Source organism: Hippoglossus stenolepis, chromosome 23 (genome assembly GCF_022539355.2).
Source record: "Hippoglossus stenolepis isolate QCI-W04-F060 chromosome 23, HSTE1.2, whole genome shotgun sequence".
Classification (NCBI taxonomy): Eukaryota; Metazoa; Chordata; class Actinopteri; order Pleuronectiformes; family Pleuronectidae; genus Hippoglossus; species Hippoglossus stenolepis.
The window spans coordinates 475,273-494,033 of NC_061505.1; the positions used below are offsets into that span (position 1 = coordinate 475,273).

Sequence of the window (18,761 nt, forward strand, 5' to 3'; positions counted from 1 at the left end):
AGTAGGGGCTCTGATGTAGCGTGAGCAATTTTGTGTCATTTGGACAATGTTACAACAACTTAATTTTCACACTGATCAGTAGGTGGCGCTATGACCCTGCACTGATATTAATATATGGATGTGTTCAGGTCAGGATTGTGATCATAGGCCAGTAGTTCGGAGCCGGTTGGATAATGCAGAGTGGATTTACAAAGTACTTCCTGTTTCATGGCGAATCAGTAGGTGGCGCTATGACACTGAGGAAATATTGACACATGGAGCTGTTCAGGCTTGGACTATAATCATGTGACAGAAGTTTGGCAGTGATAGGACAATGCACACTGGAGTTATGACAACATCGTGTCCTTTGGCGAAGGATGAACCTTCGCCGCACTTCAATGTTTACACGGTTTGAGGAAATGTTACAATTCTGAACATGATCCAATGACTTGACTGAGCTCATTTGAGCTGTTTATTGTTAAGCAGCCAGGAGCAGTGCATCAAAGTATAAAACATGTCACTTCCTGTAGCCACCAGGGGGCGCTGTGATTGTAAGTCATGATGTCTGTGTAGATGTCATCAGGCCGGGACACTTGTCTTACATGTCTAGTTTGGACTCGATTGGACCAAATATGTCCGAGATACAGAACCTCGTGTTTTGATGGCGTGTCATCAAACTTTGACGCCACGCCACGGTCACACCGTGTGATGAAATCAAATATACCGAGTCAGTCCATATCTCCATCTTGTTGAGATGACATTCCCAGAAGTTGAAGTTGATCTGATGAAAGCTCTACGACAAGTTCGTCAAAGTAAGAATGTGGAAAATGGCCAATATGGCCACTAAAGTCAAAATGGCGGGCTTCCTGTTGCTTTTTTCCAATTGCACCTCTGACCTTTTTTGTTTGTCTGGTCACGATACACCTGGGCTTCGAGTTTTGTGAAGATCGGTGAAAGCTAACTGAGGGGCTTTTCCTTTGATGGCGCTGTTGAGCCATTTTTCCACGCCCATTTCAAATTACTCCAGAATTCAAATACTTTTTGGGCTTTTGAATTTCCTGCAAACTTTGGTAACAGTCTGAGCGTCTGGGCCTGAAAAAGCCCAAAAGGGAAACAGGATCCTTCCCATACACCAGGGCCTGCCAGCGGGGGGGCTCGGGCCCGAACTACGTTTTACATATGTAATTCTAAACAGAAGCAGCTTCTCGACACGTGACGTCAGTGAAGTGGAGCTTATTGGGCCTTCGGTGAGTCTGCTGCCTCCTGCTGGCAGCTGCTTGTCACTGCGTCCTCTGATGTCTCAGCTCAGACTGTTCCTAATACAGAGTATCCGGGGGGGCTTGAAAAGTATTAAAAGTTGATCTATCAATTTAGGGAAAATCAAGACCCTTAAAAAGCCTTGAATCTTTTTCAAATTCAAGACCCTTTACATGTGTTTCGATGTGAATATATTTGTCCAAAGATTTTGTTAAAAGTCTATGTGAATTCATTTATTCTAGTCCTCACAACAGCGCAACAAAAAAATACTTGGCGTTCAAGCGGGGACGGGGCTCGAGCGGCGTCGCTAGGCAATGTTTGTCTCAGAGCGCGAGACCGCGGCGCGAATAGCGCTTGCCGTTGTCGAATCTTCCATGTAGAGGACGACTTGCTGCAAATATTGCGCTATTAATTCTTTATATGGCTGCAAAGGAATAGGCAATGGGGAAGTGTACATTCGCAGAGTCGTGGTTGGAACACGAGCAGTTGAAGTCCGTCGCTGGGAACGACCGGAGGCTGACTGTTCGCTCTGTAAAAAGAAAATGAGTGTAGCAGCTGTTTCAGGTGAGAAAACAGACTAGTTTCCCTTTGTATGTCAGCTGAAAAATGTGTGGCACTAAAGACATGCCACATGGTGGCTCTTTATGAGAAAGTTGTAGCATTATATCAGTGACAATGTTGATCTGATTTGTGTTATTTCAAGTATTATAAAAGTGCCTATTGCAGAGTTGAACCATTTACTGCTCAGTGTGTCTGTGCAGTGTTTCTCACACCATATTAATTTCAATCTAGCCTCTTAATTTTTCTCTCAAAGTGCAACAGATGCATCTTTACTTTAAAATGTACTAGATCTTCTTCCAAGAGGGTCCAGGGTCCATCCACCATGATCTCTCCAAATCCTGTGGGAAACACTGTTGTGTGCATGTGAGTGAGTGAGCATGTTATTGTTATAAATATACTATATATTTTTAAGTTAAAATAAATGTTGCCATTTGGCTTTGTAACTCAATTTATTCTTTTGAGCTTTATTCCCCCCCGGCCTATCTGAATTCTGTTGTGTTGATACAGTGCTCCATAGAAGTTCTGGCAAACTAACATTTAATTTTGCAATCTCAAACTCAATTGTGTTAAAGGTGTGTCGCTGATGTAACCGGTTACAGCTCGAAGTGGCGCTGGGGTCTTGAAAAGTATTGAATTTAATCTCAGGATTGCTGCATATACCCTGTAATAAAGTGATCAATAAATCAATATACTGTGTGTGTGTGCACGTGTGTGTGCGTGCGTGTATACACAGTTTCCAGATCAGGTGTAATGACATGAGGATCAAACAGTGACACATTAAACACCAATGTGAATCCATTTTGTTCCAGTTCAGTTTGTATTATATAGAAAATATAAATATGATTATTGAGTTCAGATGATCAGTTTTTTCACAGATTATATATTAAGATATATCTTCTGTATAGTCGGAGGAAACAGGACCGTTCAGAGAAGTTGTTGACAGGTGTTACCACGGCAACGCCGTGCTGTTGTCAGTGTTGAAATGGTGTCTCTGTAACAGCAGGCTTTTATTTTGAAATAGATATGGCAAACAAACAAACATCTTGTAACAACTGATCAATCATTTGATCAGTATTCTAAGATTTTTTAAAATAATTGTAATAATATAACCTTTATATAAATTGATAAACATTAATATCGACTTGTTTCTTGATCCTGGATTAGATTTTATTGTATTGGTTAAGTTTCACTGATATTCTGTTGTATTGACAACAGATGTTAAACAGCTGTGACACATCACTTTATACGAGAATAAATATTTCCCAATATCTGAACTAAAGTCTCTGTGATTGGACGGAGAAATCTGCCCGTCTCCACGACAACGAGGAGGTGGTCGCCTCCATCCCTGAAGAAGACGTCTCCCTGTCGTCTCCGTCCTGTCTTTATTTTCAATAAAGTCTTTTTTTTAAGACCTCAGCTCCTTGCTTCCTTCTTGGAGTTACGGGGCTTGTTGCCAAGCAACACATCCATCTCTGTAACCAGGGGTGGAGTCAGCTGAGACAGAACCTGAGACAACAGGAAGAGAGAAAAGTTGACCAATCACAGGTCAAAGCTTATAAGTCCAGCTGTTATTGATGAAATCACTTATTATTGATAAGTTATTGATGATGAACAGTAGGAGGAGCTACTGGCGTTACCCTGATGGAACCGAGGTTCTCCAGCAGCTGTTCCGTGTTGGAGACTCCGAGGAGAACCGAGCTGACGCCTTCACTGCGGAGACACCACGCTGAGACACACACACACACACACACACACACACACACACACACACACACACACACACACACACACACACACACACACACACACACACACACACACACACACACACACAAAATCAACCTCCTGTTGTAAATGTGTGAGCAGACAGACAGGTGCAGTGTACCTATAGCGAGTTGAGCAGGAGTGCAGTTCAGTCTGCTGGCCAGCAGGTGAAGGTCTTTAATTTTACTGAGCTGCTTCTTCCCTTCATCACTGCAGAGACGCTCCTTCAGCCACGCATAGCCCTACACAAACACAGACACACAAACACACACACACAGTATTGATTACCATGGTAACAGACAGCCTGAATGATGGGTCTGGGTTATTGTCAAGTTCTACAGATGGTTTAAGAATGTACTTCAGTGAGTACTTAAGTACGTGCACCTCAGTGTGTGCACCTCAGTGTGTGCACCTCAGTGTGTGTACTTTAGTACGTGTACCTCAGTGTGTGTACTTTAGTACGTGTACCTCAGTGTGTGTACCTCAGTGTGTGTACTTTAGTACGTGTACCTCAGTGTGTGTACTTTAGTACGTGTACCTCAGTGTGTGTACTTTAGTACGTGTACCTCAGTGTGTGTCCTCAGCGTGCATGCTTGTACCTTCATGGCGGCTCGAGAACTCTCCGGGACGCCCTCATTGTATTTCCCCGTCAGCAGGCCGCAGGCTAACGGGGACCAGGTCATGGCTCCGACCCCTGAGAGAGACACAAACCTCAAGTTGAACCACGTCATGAAAGCAGTTTATATTTACACCTGAACAGCTGCAGAGCAGCACCTCGTTAGCCTAGCTTAGCATAAATACAGAGAACCTCTAGCTCCATCCAGTCAGGACAGAGTGTGTGGGGTTGTGCAGGTGTGTGTGTTTTACAGTTGTGTGTGTGTGTAGTTCTGGGTGATTGTGTGTGTTGTGTAGTTGTGTGTGTGTGCATGCGTGCAGTGTAGGTGTGTGTGTTGTGTAGTTGTGTACCGATCTTGTGGTAGAGCTCTGGCAGGTGCAGCTCCACCTTGTCTCTCTGGAAGTAGTGATATTCAGCCTGTTCACACACTGGAGGAACCAGATTAAACTGTCTCGCTATAGAGTACGCCTCCTGAGAGACAGACAGGTGAGAGACAGACAGACAGGTGACTGTGTGTAACAGACCAATAGATCGTCTTGGTTTAGTTTTTACAAAAAATGAAAAACAACCAAGTTTTACTTAACAACAATAAACAGCTGCTCTGAGGTTCTACTCAGGTTCTCCAGTATTTGTGGTTCGTGTCCTACCATGATCTCCACAGCGTTCCAGCGAGACGTTCCCCAGTACATGGCCAAACCCTGATCGATTACAAAGGTCATCGCACGGACGACCTCTGGAAACACACAAACACAACAGATGTTACCCTAAGTGTGTGTGTGTGTGTGTGTGTGTGTGTGTGTGTGTGTGTGTACTGACCCTCCATCGGTGCGTTTAGGTCACTCCTGTTTGCGAAGACGATGTCAACATAGTCCAACTGTAACCTGGATAGAGAGCCACGCAGACCTACACACACACACACACACACACACACACACACACACACACACACACACAAATGGAGTATTTTTACTCTGAGTACTTTTACTGAAGTTAAGATCAGAGTGTTGAAGGTTGATGAGTCTTTGAGTTAAATTTAGAGTTTTTATATTTTAGAGGATGATTTAAGTCAAAGCAGCTTTCAACAGGACCTGTGTGTGTGTGTGTGTGTGTGTGTGTGTGTGTGTGTGTGTGTGTGTGTGTGTTAATCCAGTTGTGTGACTGAGCCTCTTAAAACTCAACGACCTCTGACAGAGGACACTGACTGTGTGTGTGTGTTCCTGTACTTATATCTTTGTGAGGACCATTTTAAGCATAGTCCCTACAGAGTGAGGACATTTGGACCAGTTCTCACTTCTTCAGAGGACTGTTTGAGGGTTAAGACTTTGGGTTAGGTTAGGTTTAGGTATTTAGTTGTGATGGTTAAGGTAAGGGGCTAGGGTATGTATTATGTCAATGAGTGTCCTCACTAAGACAGAAGTACGTGTGTGTGAGCTGCTGTTGTGTTCAGCGCCATCTTGTTTTTTGAAACCAGAAGTAGCCATATTTGGAGGATTGGGGGGTGGAGCCTGACAGAGCTCGAGGACACGCCCATCTGCACCAATTAAGCGGTACTATCTGTCAATCACACTGTGGTACCCCCAACACATCCGGTGCTTTATGGTCTGTTTGACTCTAAATGATCATAATTCACTAAATGAACATCAGCTGTTTGAAGAAGACTTGAAACTAGAGACTGAGACAGAAACTCCTGAATGTTTCCTGACGTTATAAAGTGAGAAGTCACTTTCTATAGACTTCTATAGAAACTACCAGAGGAGTCGCCCCCTGCTGGTCACTACACAGAAGACAGGTGTCAGGTCCTGGACCTGGAGTCAACCTTCTGTTGTTGTGTAGAAAAGACCGTGTTTACCTTCAATGATGTGTTTCCGTGACAACCCTCGCTCTGTCTCTGCCCTGTAAACACAAACACAGTGAGACAGGTGCAGGACAGATGTGAGACAGGTGGTTGACAAGTGAAGGACAGATACTCACTGCCCCCCCCAGTAGATCTTGGTGGTCACCACATAACTGGACCTCCTGGTCGAGAGACACAAGCAAACACAGACAGAGAGAGACCATCATTTACTCTGAAAGGAGGAGTGTGTGTGTGTGTGTGTGTGTGTGTGTGTGTGTGTGTGTGTGTGTGTGAGAATCTGCTGAGTCACATCAGGTAGTTTTTTGTTATTTTGGAACTTTTTGTCGTCTTTATTTTCAGCTCCTGTGTTGTCGACAGTATAAAGATGATCAGTGAGTGAATATAAAAAGTTTCACCTCCATCCTTTCTTCTTCAGGATGTTTCCCAGAGTCGTCTCCGCCCTGAGACACAAACACATGAGACACATGATTCCACAGAAAACAAGACACTGATCTTTGGTTCATTTACACAAAGTCACAACGAGGACGAACAGTTTGAAATAAAACAATCCTCCATTGTGTTTCACAAAGATAGCCGGTAGAGGGGATTTCAGAAATCCCCCTCCTCTCGTCGCAGGACACGAATGGAGGCTGTAAAAAGACGATCCGAGTTCTCCCTCGTCAACAACCAGCAGAGGAACAACCTCCCAGGTTCTCTGTCCAGACCTTCACACCTCCGACACCGATGTCAGCCGCTTGGCTTATTCACAAATTCTGTAATATCACTGACTCTGTAAATTGGTTTAATGACACGTGCACCTTGGTGTTGGATAATGACCAGACTATAGTCAGTAATTCACAAATTCCCTTGGATTGATGATTAGAGAATCAGAAATAGAAGGCAGTACCTTCATATCACTACTTTCATATGAAGGAGCTAGAGTGGCTGATTCTCTGGTTGATTTCTGTTCAACTTTTGATTCCTGCTAATTCTGCTTTTCCAGCCACCTCCTCTGAAAACTGAAATCAATTTCTGTGGATCAAATCTCAACCCTTATATTTGTAATGCTGACAAATCTCCCTCTGCTGCTCTGCTCTCTGAATTCAATACGATTTCCAAGCATGATCTCCTGGACATAGTTTATCATATGTGCCCATCTTCCTGCCCTAATGACATAATTCCAGCTACATTTCTTAAAGAAGTTATTCCCGTTATTGTCTTCTCTTTATCAACCAATCTCTCTCCTCTGGCTACATTACGTGTTCTTGTGTTTTCTTCCTCCTCAGGGCCCCACAGGTCAACCACAGGCCCATTTCATTTCCTTTCATATCAGAAACTCTTGACAAACCAAAACTAGTGGAGGGAAATAATATATTAGATAAACTTCCATCTGGTAAATGACCCAGCAGTGAAACAGCATAACTTCATTCTTTCTTTCCTTTTATTCTTTGGACAATTCTTACTTAATTGTATTGTGTCTTATCTTTGTGTTTTATGTGATTTCTTTGTGAAGCACTTTGTAACGATGTTTAGATAAGAGCTATATTAATATATCATTGTTATATAAAACACTGCTCAGACTGGCTGTTCCTCCCAATCATGCCCCTCCAGGTTTCTCCTGAAGTTCCCCAACAGTCAGAACCCCAGAGGCCGGTTAGACTGAATTCATTTCCTTAATATGCTTTTTTTTTTTTTTACAATTTCTCAATAATATAAAGTCATTAGTAACAAAGTAGTTGCATTTCTTTAGAGTTTTTGTAAATAATGATCTCATATCTTTGTTCTATAATGTCACCGTCCCCTTATTAAATGTAGTTAACAGACTTATTTTTCAGGTAAAGTGCATAAAATTGATACAAATGTTTAAAAAATACCATTCATTTAAGCAAACTGTATCAGTGATTCATATTTCAGCCACAGAAATGTTATATTTTACTTTAAATTGAATACAGGTCTTGGTATTATTGGTCGCACCACATGATGAGTGGTCGCTCCAAATGATATGAAAACCTCCTATCGTTTAAAAAGATCAATAAACAATAAATTCCATACAAAAATTTGACTTAAACCAGATTTTATTAAAATTTCATAGAATTTTCATGAACACAAACATTTCCTAAACATTTTTTTTAATACAAATCTCATGAAGAACATTGAAGTGCAGCACACATTGTTGTGAACAATCATGTCACATGCATTTCGTCCAGTAATGAAAAACACATGAGAGCAATATGTACTTCATGTTGCTTTCTTTGTAGTTTTCATGTTTAAAATGTTTGAACATACCTTTCTCTTCTCTGAGCAAGGTTCTCCGCTCTCCGGTCAGAATGAGCTCGCTGCACATGGCCAGCGGCTTTTATTTTGCTTGGAAGTGGCATCTGGTCAAATAAATTTAAACAGTTATGAATAAATAAACACATAAATAAATAATAAATTACTAATAAATTCATAATAACCGAGATCAAATTACATGTTACATTTTTGGGGTGGTGTTTATTCATGATATTGTACAAAAATTTAACAAACCGTTGTTTCTGAAATATTAGAAAAAAATACTCTAATTGCATAGAAATATTTTCGAAATAATACTAAAATAAAGTACTTTATGTATATAAATCATTAATTGAATTTAAAAAAGCCCCAAAACTCCCAATCTAGGACTTACTGTATATATCGATCATGTGGTCGCACCACTTGATCTTTTTCTAGTTCAGTCAAAGTTTACAGGCACAGAATTGGCCACCTAAAGGAAACAAGCTAGGTCAGCACAAAAGGTCACTATGACATTTATAATCAAAATATATATTTTTAGAAATAACTTAGAATTCATAGTTTTTTTGAGGTCATACCACATGATATCCAAATGTGGCAGCTACACACCAGCTGTGAAGAAGGTTATTGTTTTCCAAATTTGAGAGAGAGTTACAAACCTGTTGCTGCTTCCAAGGGTCCTGTTGGTTTATGATGCAACTTCCTGTCTTTGACTGGATTTCAACATCAAAGTCCCAAATTGGTCCTTTGTTGATGGTCGCACCACATGATATTTCATAAAATGGACGTCATCGGACAAAGTCTGTTTGTATACTATGATGGAAATATGAATGCAAATGCTTTGCAATTTTGTACAGGATTACAAAACACTTTGGAAATCCTGCCAAATATAAATATAAAATAAATTTGAATAGATTTTGAGTAATTTCAAAGAAGTTTTCACAACAGCAGTCATGGCCGGACGGTCGCACCACATGATATTTTGACACTTTAAAAAACAGAAACATTAATAATTAATGGTTTTTGGAAATTTAAAGTGTGTACATATATACGTGACAGGTTCTACATATATATGGTATTTCTTTATGTATTTAAACCTTTTTTTAACAGAAGAAAATGCAGTCGGACAGAAAATATAGGCGTCACGTCAATGACCCATAAATATATATCTTTTTATATAAAAGGTTGTTAAGGGGTGAAACAGACCGTTTGTACTGTACCTGCCTGAGGCGTAAACCTCTGCTGTGTCGAACAGGTTCACTCCACTGTCGTACGCCACCGTCATCACACTCTCCGCCATCTGCACGCACACACACACGGGCACACGCGCACACGCACACACACACACACCTCGTTGTGGTTATGTAATAACTCTTAATCCTTACATTACCTGAGTCGAACCAAAACTACAAACACACTGTACCTCATCAGAGATCTGAGAACCAAATGTCACCCATGTCCCTGTGAAGAGAAACAACATCACTGACTGTAGTGTGTGTGTGTGTGTGTGTGTGTGTGTGTGTGTGTGTGTGTGTGTGTGTACTCACCCAGTCCTAAGCAGGACACTCTCAGTCCAGATTTCCCAAGATTCCTGTCAAACAATCAGATCAAAGAGTCAACAAGGCAACACTGATGGTGCTCTACTAACACTAACACAACTTTATTGATACATTTTGTGTTGAAAAACTCTTTAACTGTTAAATTGTGTCGGACGAGTGAAACATACATTTTTGTTTCAGGCCCTTGAAATGACACGTGTTGACCACCAGGTGGTGCTCCTGTTGGTTTTTAACGTTACTGACGACGAGCGAGCGAGTTTTTCCGAACACGTGAACAGACTCTGAATCAACCGACCAATTAAAACTATATCGAGCTCAACACATGACCGATTCATTTCATTATCACAAACACAACGTTTGGTTTCACCTCAGTGAGAACCATAATGAAGCAGCTGTTTTTTAGCGTCTCAGTCAGAGACTACCGCTGAGCATGATGGGAGTTTAGGGCTTCAGTCACGATGAATTCTGACCAATCAGACGACAGATGAACTAATCATCTGTCAACCAATCACGTCAGCAGTGAGGGATTAGAGCTAAGTCTAATGAAACCTCTGCTTTTAATTAACACACACAGATGGCACAGGATATACATTAGGAAATAAGTACACTATGATTTCATTTAAAGTAGAGGACATTGTGTGTGTGTGTGTGTGTGTGTGTGTGTGTGTGTGTGTGTGTGTGAGAGATGAGAAACAACACATCAGACAGTTTGACAGCAGCTAAAAATACCATCAGCTGTTTTTCAGACAAAAACACTGAGCGTGTCCTGACAGAGGAAGAAAACTTTGTTGTCACAGAAACACAGCGTCAAGGTCACATGGTGGGTGTGGGGGGGGTTAATCCAAGACAAAAAGCTCTGCCTCACCCCCGGGAAAACAACAACTAAACTAAAACCCCAGTTTAGCTAAACCAAACCAAACTAAACCAAACCAAACCAAGCTAAGCTAAGCTAAGCAGTGAGCATCCATCAGCATCACATGACAAATGTACAACATGAATTCTGATCTACGTTAAACTTAAAGTTTACATTAAACTTCGTTTCAGTGTCTGAGTCTGGATCAGGTTTAAGTTTGAGTCGGAAGCTTCACGTGTTTGTTACTTTTGGTTTCACATTGCAATTTAGGGACCAAAGAATTTTGTCTGACATACGTACTGTCGTCATCACCTAGGTGGGCGGAGTCTACCTGTACTCTACCTATACAACACTAACCGGACCATGGTTCAGTTTGATCCAGACCCAGACCACCTCTTCTGGACTAGATGTTGGTGCTTTGGTCTGAGGAACCTTTCACACCTGATGTTTAGTGTCTAAAACAAGTCGGGGTACGGGTCAGACTAAGCTTTGTGTTGAGGTGTGAATCCAAACCTCAGTGAAGATCAATAACACAAAGTCTGACGACAATCCAGGTGAGCTTAGATTCATCAATCACCAATACACACCCACCCAGACCCCCACCCACCCACCCACCCACACACACACACACACCTCTCTCACCTGTACTTCATGTTGCTATGACGACCGAGGGCCTCCTTCATGTGGGCGTGGCCTAGCAGGGTGTGTCTGCTTGACGACTCTGCCCTGAACTTTGACTGACAGGCGTGGGCGCTGCTGGTGTTGGCTACTGCGGCCCTCCGCTCCTTCAGGGCGTGCTCGTTCACGCCGCCGCCCCACCCCCGCCCACGTTACACGCTATGGACACCTGCATCTTGGTAACTATGGCAACAACTTTTTCCTAACAGGGTCTAAAGTCTCAAAACATATTGTAGAAATCGCCACTGCCACCAAGGTCGCCAGTCACTATGGTAACGATGGCGAGAATTCATCTCATTCAAATCTATCAGCCAATCAGATCATAGCAAAGGACTCCAACACACACACACAACTTTGTGTCCAGAAGAAAGTGTCCAATCGTCTGTCCCACAGCTGGATGCTCTGAGGAGGTAATGAAGAGCGTCCGTCCCTCTGTCCGCCAGAGAGAGGACGGGACAAATGAGCTGGAGGAAGAGTAGCAGAGAGAGAGGGAGTGAAAGAGGAAGAGAAAGTGAACGTCCGTCCTCTGGAGAGAGAGAGAGAGAGAGAGAGAGAGAGAGAGAGAGAGAGAGAGAGAGACCCCCCCCTCCTCCCAACTCAGAGCTGGTTGGCTGCACACTGGGCGAGCGAGCATTTGTCAGGCAGAGCGAGAGCGGTGGACAGTGATTAGATGAACATGTCACAGTGATGAGGTCATGTGACCGTCCTCATAAACCTGAACTTTTCAGCCTGTAAGACTCCAACGAGGGAGACATTACTACGGAGGCCCCATCACACACAAAGACCGAAATAAAGTAAGATTCTACTTTTATTTAAATGTGGATCAATCCACACACTGAAAAAAGACCCACGTCCAACCTCAGACTGCAAAATGATCTGATGGTTTACATTTACACGTTCACACAGTGCATCTATGTGACGCTCTATGAGAGGAGGCCTTTAGGGGAATGGTATCAAGGACACTTAGGCTTGTGGAAGACTGGGATCAAAACCACCAACTTTCAGGTTAGAGGACAACCGCTCTCACCCCTGAGCCACAGCCACCCCTGTGGCAGTAACATTTCTAATTCTCCAGGCTGCAGTTTTAGCATGAATCAAAACATGTTCACTCTTCAGAGGTCGCGCTCTACCCGGCCCAGGGGGCGTGGTCTTCATAGACAACGTAGACTGCAGAGGCGGAACCGAAAGGACACACTCTGGTCTACAGAGGATTTCTGTGATCGACGTCTGAAGATGTGTATCGTTCGTTTTTTGGTTGCGATGAAGCGAGATACTCAAGCATCAGACATTTTGGTCTCTTCGCGTGGTGAATGCTGGGACAGGTTGGGCCGGGAAGGATCCACCGTTGGAGCCTTTGTGTCCCAGTGAGTAAAGGACTTGGAGTGGTTTGTTGATGCATTTGAAGGAGCCTTTCAAATGGAACAGTGCTGTGTCTCAGTTCGGGGACCACATCCTACGGTGGTGCGGCTTGGCTGTTTCAATTCAAAGGCTCCAACAAATGTGTCCTTTAATCCCAGAGCAACTGAGGCCCCAGCAGGTGGATCCTTCCCGGCCCAGCATGAGCCATGATTCATTGCACTTCTGTGGCAAACTGTTTTTCAAAGAGGCAATGGCGGCGGCAAGCAAATGTAAGAAGAGTTATTTTTTAAATGTTATCAACCTAACAGCTAACGTTACACATGTTGAAAAAACATTTGCGTTTTTAATCAGCTGAAGAAAGGAATTTGTCTGTAGCTCTGTTGCTCGGCGACGGCTGTAACAACAACCCTCCGTTGTTCAGGAATCAAAGGACGGATTTGACGGAGTCTTTGATGTGACACAGTTTTCACTCAGTTCTATTTGTGCAGCGTCCGATCATAATACACATGAACTCAGGTTTCTTTACGCAGTGAGGTCGAGACCTGACAATATTATAAACACCTCGAGCAGCAACTACCCAGTGATCCTGCCTCTAGCGCCACCTCCAGGACAAACATGTCGACAGGTTAAACTCTGAATGTTTCCTACGGATCATCTGAGTTTCAGACCGTCCCCCACTCCTCGTCCTCTTCTTCTCTCCATCACACACTCCGTCCACTGCACGCCTCCCGCTCTGCACACACACACACACACACACACACACACACACACACACACACACACACACACACACACACACACACACACACACACACACACACACACACACACACACACACACACGGCGCCTCAGGCCTAAGGTATGGTGTCACTAATGTGGATTAGAACAGTCGCTGCACTCGGAGACTCGTCTCAAATCCTTTGTTCCGGCTTAAAGTGGAACACAGAAGATTCTCTGTGGTTCAGAGGAGATCTCAACTGCCTTCTCCTCCTCTCCTCCTCTGCTCCCCCTCCTCCTCTCCTCCTCTGCTCTCTCCCTTCTCCCTCTCTTCCTCTTCTCCTCCTCTTTCTACTCCTCTGCTCTCTCTTCTCCCTCTCTTCCTCTTCTCCTCCTCTGCTCCCTCTCTCCTCCTCTGCTCTCTCACTTATTATACATATATATATTTATGGGTCATTGACGTGACGCCTATATTTTCTGTCCGACTGCATTTTCTTCTGTTAAAAAAAGGTTTAAATACATAAAGAAATACCATATATATGTAGAACCTGTCACGTATATATGTACACACTTTAAATTTCCAAAAACCATTAATTATTAATGTTTCTGTTTTTTAAAGTGTCAAAATATCATGTGGTGCGACCGTCCGGCCATGACTGCTGTTGTGAAAACTTCTTTGAAATTACTCAAAATCTATTCAAATTTATTTTATATTTATATTTGGCAGGATTTCCAAAGTGTTTTGTAATCCTGTACAAAATTGCAAAGCATTTGCATTCATATTTCCATCATAGTATACAAACAGACTTTGTCCGATGACGTCCATTTTATGAAATATCATGTGGTGCGACCATCAACAAAGGACCAATTTGGGACTTTGATGTTGAAATCCAGTCAAAGACAGGAAGTTGCATCATAAACCAACAGGACCCTTGGAAGCAGCAACAGGTTTGTAACTCTCTCTCAAATTTGGAAAACAATAACCTTCTTCACAGCTGGTGTGTAGCTGCCACATTTGGATATCATGTGGTATGACCTCAAAAAAACTATGAATTCTAAGTTATTTCTAAAAATATATATTTTGATTATAAATGTCATAGTGACCTTTTGTGCTGACCTAGCTTGTTTCCTTTAGGTGGCCAATTCTGTGCCTGTAAACTTTGACTGAACTAGAAAAAGATCAAGTGGTGCGACCACATGTTTGTTCACAACAATGTGTGCTGCACTTCAATGTTCTTCATGAGATTTGTATTAAAAAAAATGTTTAGGAAATGTTTGTGTTCATGAAAATTCTATGAAATTTTAATAAAATCTGGCTTAAGTCAAATTTTTGTATGGAATTTATTGTTTATTGATCTTTTTAAACGATAGGAGGTTTTCATATCATTTGGAGCGACCACTCATCATGTGGTGCGACCAATAATACCAAGACCTGTATTCAATTTAAAGTAAAATATAACATTTCTGTGGCTGAAATATGAATCACTGATACAGTTTGCTTAAATGAATGGTATTTTTTAAACATTTGTATCAATTTTATGCACTTTACCTGAAAAATAAGTCTGTTAACTACATTTAATAAGGGGACGGTGACATTATAGAACAAAGATATGAGATCATTATTTACAAAAACTCTAAAGAAATGCAACTACTTTGTTACTAATGACTTTATAGGGGGTTAGGGTTAGCATATTAAGGAAATTAATTCATTTTAAGATAAATCACGGTCGCACCACATGACATTTTTTAAGGCCACGGCCAATTCATCTAGATGAAAAAACACTAAAATCAAATAATTAGAAATTTTTATATGATTTTATGTGTACACAACATTCCTAATGTTTGAATAATTATAATAGATATTCTTTTTTTTGTATTTTAAAATTGGCCTGTTGAAAATCCTTATACGTCATTGACCCTTATAAGATTTATGTCTACACATAAAATAAGTTTCATGTGTTTATTTGCTCTGAGCCTCTTTATTAGAATAAACTTTGTTTAAATTTAAATATCAAATTTTTTTCGATAAAATAATTAATAATAATTAATTTTATTTACATGTTTCATGTGTAGAATCTGTTTCTGTTTGTTCTCTACAAAGTTTCTCAATAAATAGTGAAACTGGCGCACGCAGGCGCGCACAGACACGCACGCTGATTAAAATTATGATTATTATTTTATAAAAACACAAAAAGATAAACATCCAGAGGAATTAACACGTGAATTATTCAACTGACATGTGTGTGACCATGTAACACGTCCTCAGGGGAGAGGGAGAGAGACATGTGAACATGTGAACATGTGAACACCTGACGACACACACACTGTTTCAGTTTTCAAACTAAAACGAGACCAGCAGCGACCAACAGTCTCTGATTCAGAGGCTGGAAAACTCGGGACTCATGCGGACGCCAGGCGTAACCATGGCAACAGTGACAAGTTTTAAACTACAGTGCGTCAGTGTGGGCGGAGCCTGACATTCCGTCTCACCTGTAGGTCATGTGACTCTGCTCCATGGTGACTCCACATTCCTTCAGGTAGATCACGAGTCGTCGTCTCTCCATCAGCCTCCTCGCCGCCTCCAGGATCTGCGACGCCAGAGCAGACTCCTCTTTCTCCTTCGTGTCTTTCTTTGCTTCACCTTTGTCTGGTTTCCCAGAATCCCCTCTGTTGACCTTTGGTTTCTTGGTGAACCCGTACAGCTCCTCCACAGACAACTTTCCACCTTTTCCTGCGGCCGCCGACGGCCCAACAGCGGCTCCTGCCGACACCCGACCCGCAAACATGGCTGACGATTGAGAGGTGGCCACTGGAACCATCAAAGACAAACACCATCATACATGTGTCACAGTATCAGAACGTTTCCATGGTAACAGTCGTACCTGTTGAGGTGTGTGATGTCTGTCGTCCTCTCTGTCTCTGTCCGTCACTCCACTGCAGCAGTCATATTAATCCTGTTGCTTTAATCCACCACTCACAGCTCAGATATCATGTCTGTCCTAACGACCCTCAACCAGGATTAAAAACCTGCCGCTCCAAAATATCTAACTGTGCACAGATGTTAGCAAAACTAATCTCTCTCTCTCTCTCTCTCACACACACACACACACACACACACACACACACACACACACACACACACACACACACACACACACACACACACACACACACACACACACACACACACACCAAAACCATTTAGGACAGAGACACACAAAACGACCACAAGGAGAAAAAAGAACTTCAACAATCGAGTAGAACACACACACACCTCAACACGTCACACACACGTGAACACGTCACACAGTTAGTCTTTTTCTGTTCCTACGTGGATTGAGTGAGAATAACATTTCAGATCCAGTGTGTGTGTTGCTGGTTGAAGTATTTTGTTCAGTGGGATTAAAGATTATGTTGCCACAAGGATTACACTGTCTGAACACACACACACACACACAGACACGTCTTTGTATACATGTGAGGAGCATCATTCACATTTATTTTCTAACCTGAATTTAAAATTTACGACAAACTTTTAAACTGATTTTTGAAGTTTTTACGTCCCAAATTTGTAAATATGTCCCAACTCTGTATAAATGTCCTCAATGTGTAAATATATACACACAGAATATATATATATATATATATACACTACCGTTCAAAAGTTTGGGGTCACTTAGAAATGTCCTTATTTTTCAAAGAAAAGCACTGTTTTTTTCAATGAAGATAACATTAAATTAATCAGAAATACACTCTATACATTGTTAATGTGGTAAATGACTATTCTAGGTGGAAACGTCTGGTTTTTAATGAAATATCTACATAGGTGTATAGAGGCCCATTTCCAGCAACTATCACTCCAGTGTTCTAATGGTACATTGTGTTTGCTAATCGCCTTAGAAGACTAATGGATGATTAGAAAACCCTTGAAAACCCTTGTGCAATTATGTTAGCACAGCTGAAAACTGTTTTGCTGGTGAGAGAAGCTATAGAACTGGCCTTCCTTTGAGCTAGTTGAGTATCTGGAGCATCACATGTGTGGGTTCGATTATACTCTCAAAATGGCCAGAAGAAGAGAACTTTCATGTGAAACTCGCCAGTCTATTCTTGTTCTTAGAAATGAAGGCTATTCCATGCGAGAAATTGCGAAGAAACTGAAAATGTCCTCCAACGGTGTGTACTACTCCCTTCAGAGAACAGCACAAACGGGCTCTAACCAGAGTAGAAAGAGAAGTGGGAGGCCCCGGTGCACAACTCAGCAAGAAGACAAGTATATTAGAGTCTCTAGTTTGAGAAATAGACGCCTCACAGGTCCTCAACTGGCAGCTTCTTTAAATGGTACCCGCAAACGCCAGTGTCAACGTCTACAGTGAAGGCGACTCCGGGATGCTGGCCTTCTAGGCAGAGTGGCAAAAAAGCCATATCTGAGACTGGCCAATAAAAGAAAAGATTGATATGGGCAAAAGAACACAGACATTGGACAGAGGAAGATTGGAAAACAGTGTTATGGACAGACGAATCAAAGTTTGAGGTGTTTGGATCACACAGAAGAACATTTGTGAGACGCAGAACAGGTGAGAAGATGCTGGAAGAGTGCCTGACGCCATCTGTCAAGCATGGTGGAGGTCATGTGATGGTCTGGGGCTGCTGTGGTGCTGGTAAAGTGGGAGATTTGTACAAGGTAAAAGGGATTTTAAATAAGGAAGGCTATCACTCCATTTTGCAACGCCATGCCATCCCCTGTGGACAGCGCTTGATTGGAGCCAGTTTCCTCCTACAACAGGACAATGACCCAAAGCACACCTCCACATTATGCAGAAGAACTCTCTTTAGGGAAGAAGCAGGCAGCTGGTCTGCTGTCTGTAATGGAGTGGCCAGCGCAGTCACCAGATCTCAACCCCATTGAGCTGCTGTGGGAGCAGCTTGACCGTATGGTACCAGGAAGTGCCCATCAAGCCAATCCAACTTGTGGGAGGGGCTTCAGGAAGCGGGGGGGACATTTCTACAGATTACCTCAACACATTAACAGCTAGAATGCCAAAGGTCTGCAATGCTGGAACTGCTGCAAATGGAGCATTCTTTGACTAAAGCAAAGTTTGAAGAACAAAATTAATATTTCAAATAAAAATTATTATTTCTAACCTTGTCAATGTCTTGACTATATTTTCTATTCATTTGATAAATAAAAGTGTGAGTTTTCATGGAAAACACGAAATTGTCTGGGTGACCCCAAACTTTTGAACGGTAATATATATATATATATATATATATAGTGGTTGAACGGCTCCATGGCGGCGGCTCCCTCACAGCTG

At 42.2% G+C, this 18,761-nt stretch overlaps 1 protein-coding gene across 2 annotated transcripts; it reads right to left on the minus strand.

Annotated features, from left to right (window-relative positions):
* Positions 1 to 2,595: 2,595 nt before the first annotated feature.
* LOC118102556 (voltage-gated potassium channel subunit beta-3) lies at positions 2,596 to 16,593 on the minus strand. 2 transcript variants are annotated; one of them, XM_035148829.2, is made up of 15 exons: positions 16,332 to 16,593; positions 15,940 to 16,258; positions 9,830 to 9,873; positions 9,706 to 9,743; positions 9,503 to 9,582; positions 6,428 to 6,472; positions 6,149 to 6,193; positions 6,027 to 6,070; positions 4,994 to 5,080; positions 4,825 to 4,910; positions 4,528 to 4,648; positions 4,161 to 4,255; positions 3,683 to 3,803; positions 3,435 to 3,523; positions 2,596 to 3,303 (listed from the first exon to the last, which is right to left on the minus strand). In XM_035148829.2, exons 2-15 carry the CDS (start codon positions 16,233 to 16,235, stop codon positions 3,211 to 3,213), a joined length of 1,284 nt encoding a protein of 427 aa, XP_035004720.2. In that variant the 5' UTR covers positions 16,236 to 16,258; positions 16,332 to 16,593; the 3' UTR covers positions 2,596 to 3,210. The 2 variants fall into 2 exon arrangements, with proteins under 2 accessions (XP_035004720.2, XP_035004722.2); XM_035148831.2 differs by lacking the exons at positions 15,940 to 16,258; positions 16,332 to 16,593 and adding an exon at positions 11,337 to 11,884.
* Between the last annotated feature and the right edge of the window lie 2,168 nt (positions 16,594 to 18,761).

Coding starts and splice junctions, on each gene's coding strand:
- LOC118102556 (XM_035148829.2), bottom strand. CDS start 16,235: ATGTTTGCGGGTCGGGTGTCGGCAGGAGCCGCTGTTGGGCCGTCGGCG. Junction 6,071..6,148: donor AAGATCTACTGGGGGGGGCA/GTGAGTATCTGT, acceptor TTGTGTTTACAG/GGCAGAGACAGAGCGAGGGT. Junction 4,256..4,527: donor AGAGCTCTACCACAAGATCG/GTACACAACTAC, acceptor TGTCTCTCTCAG/GGGTCGGAGCCATGACCTGG.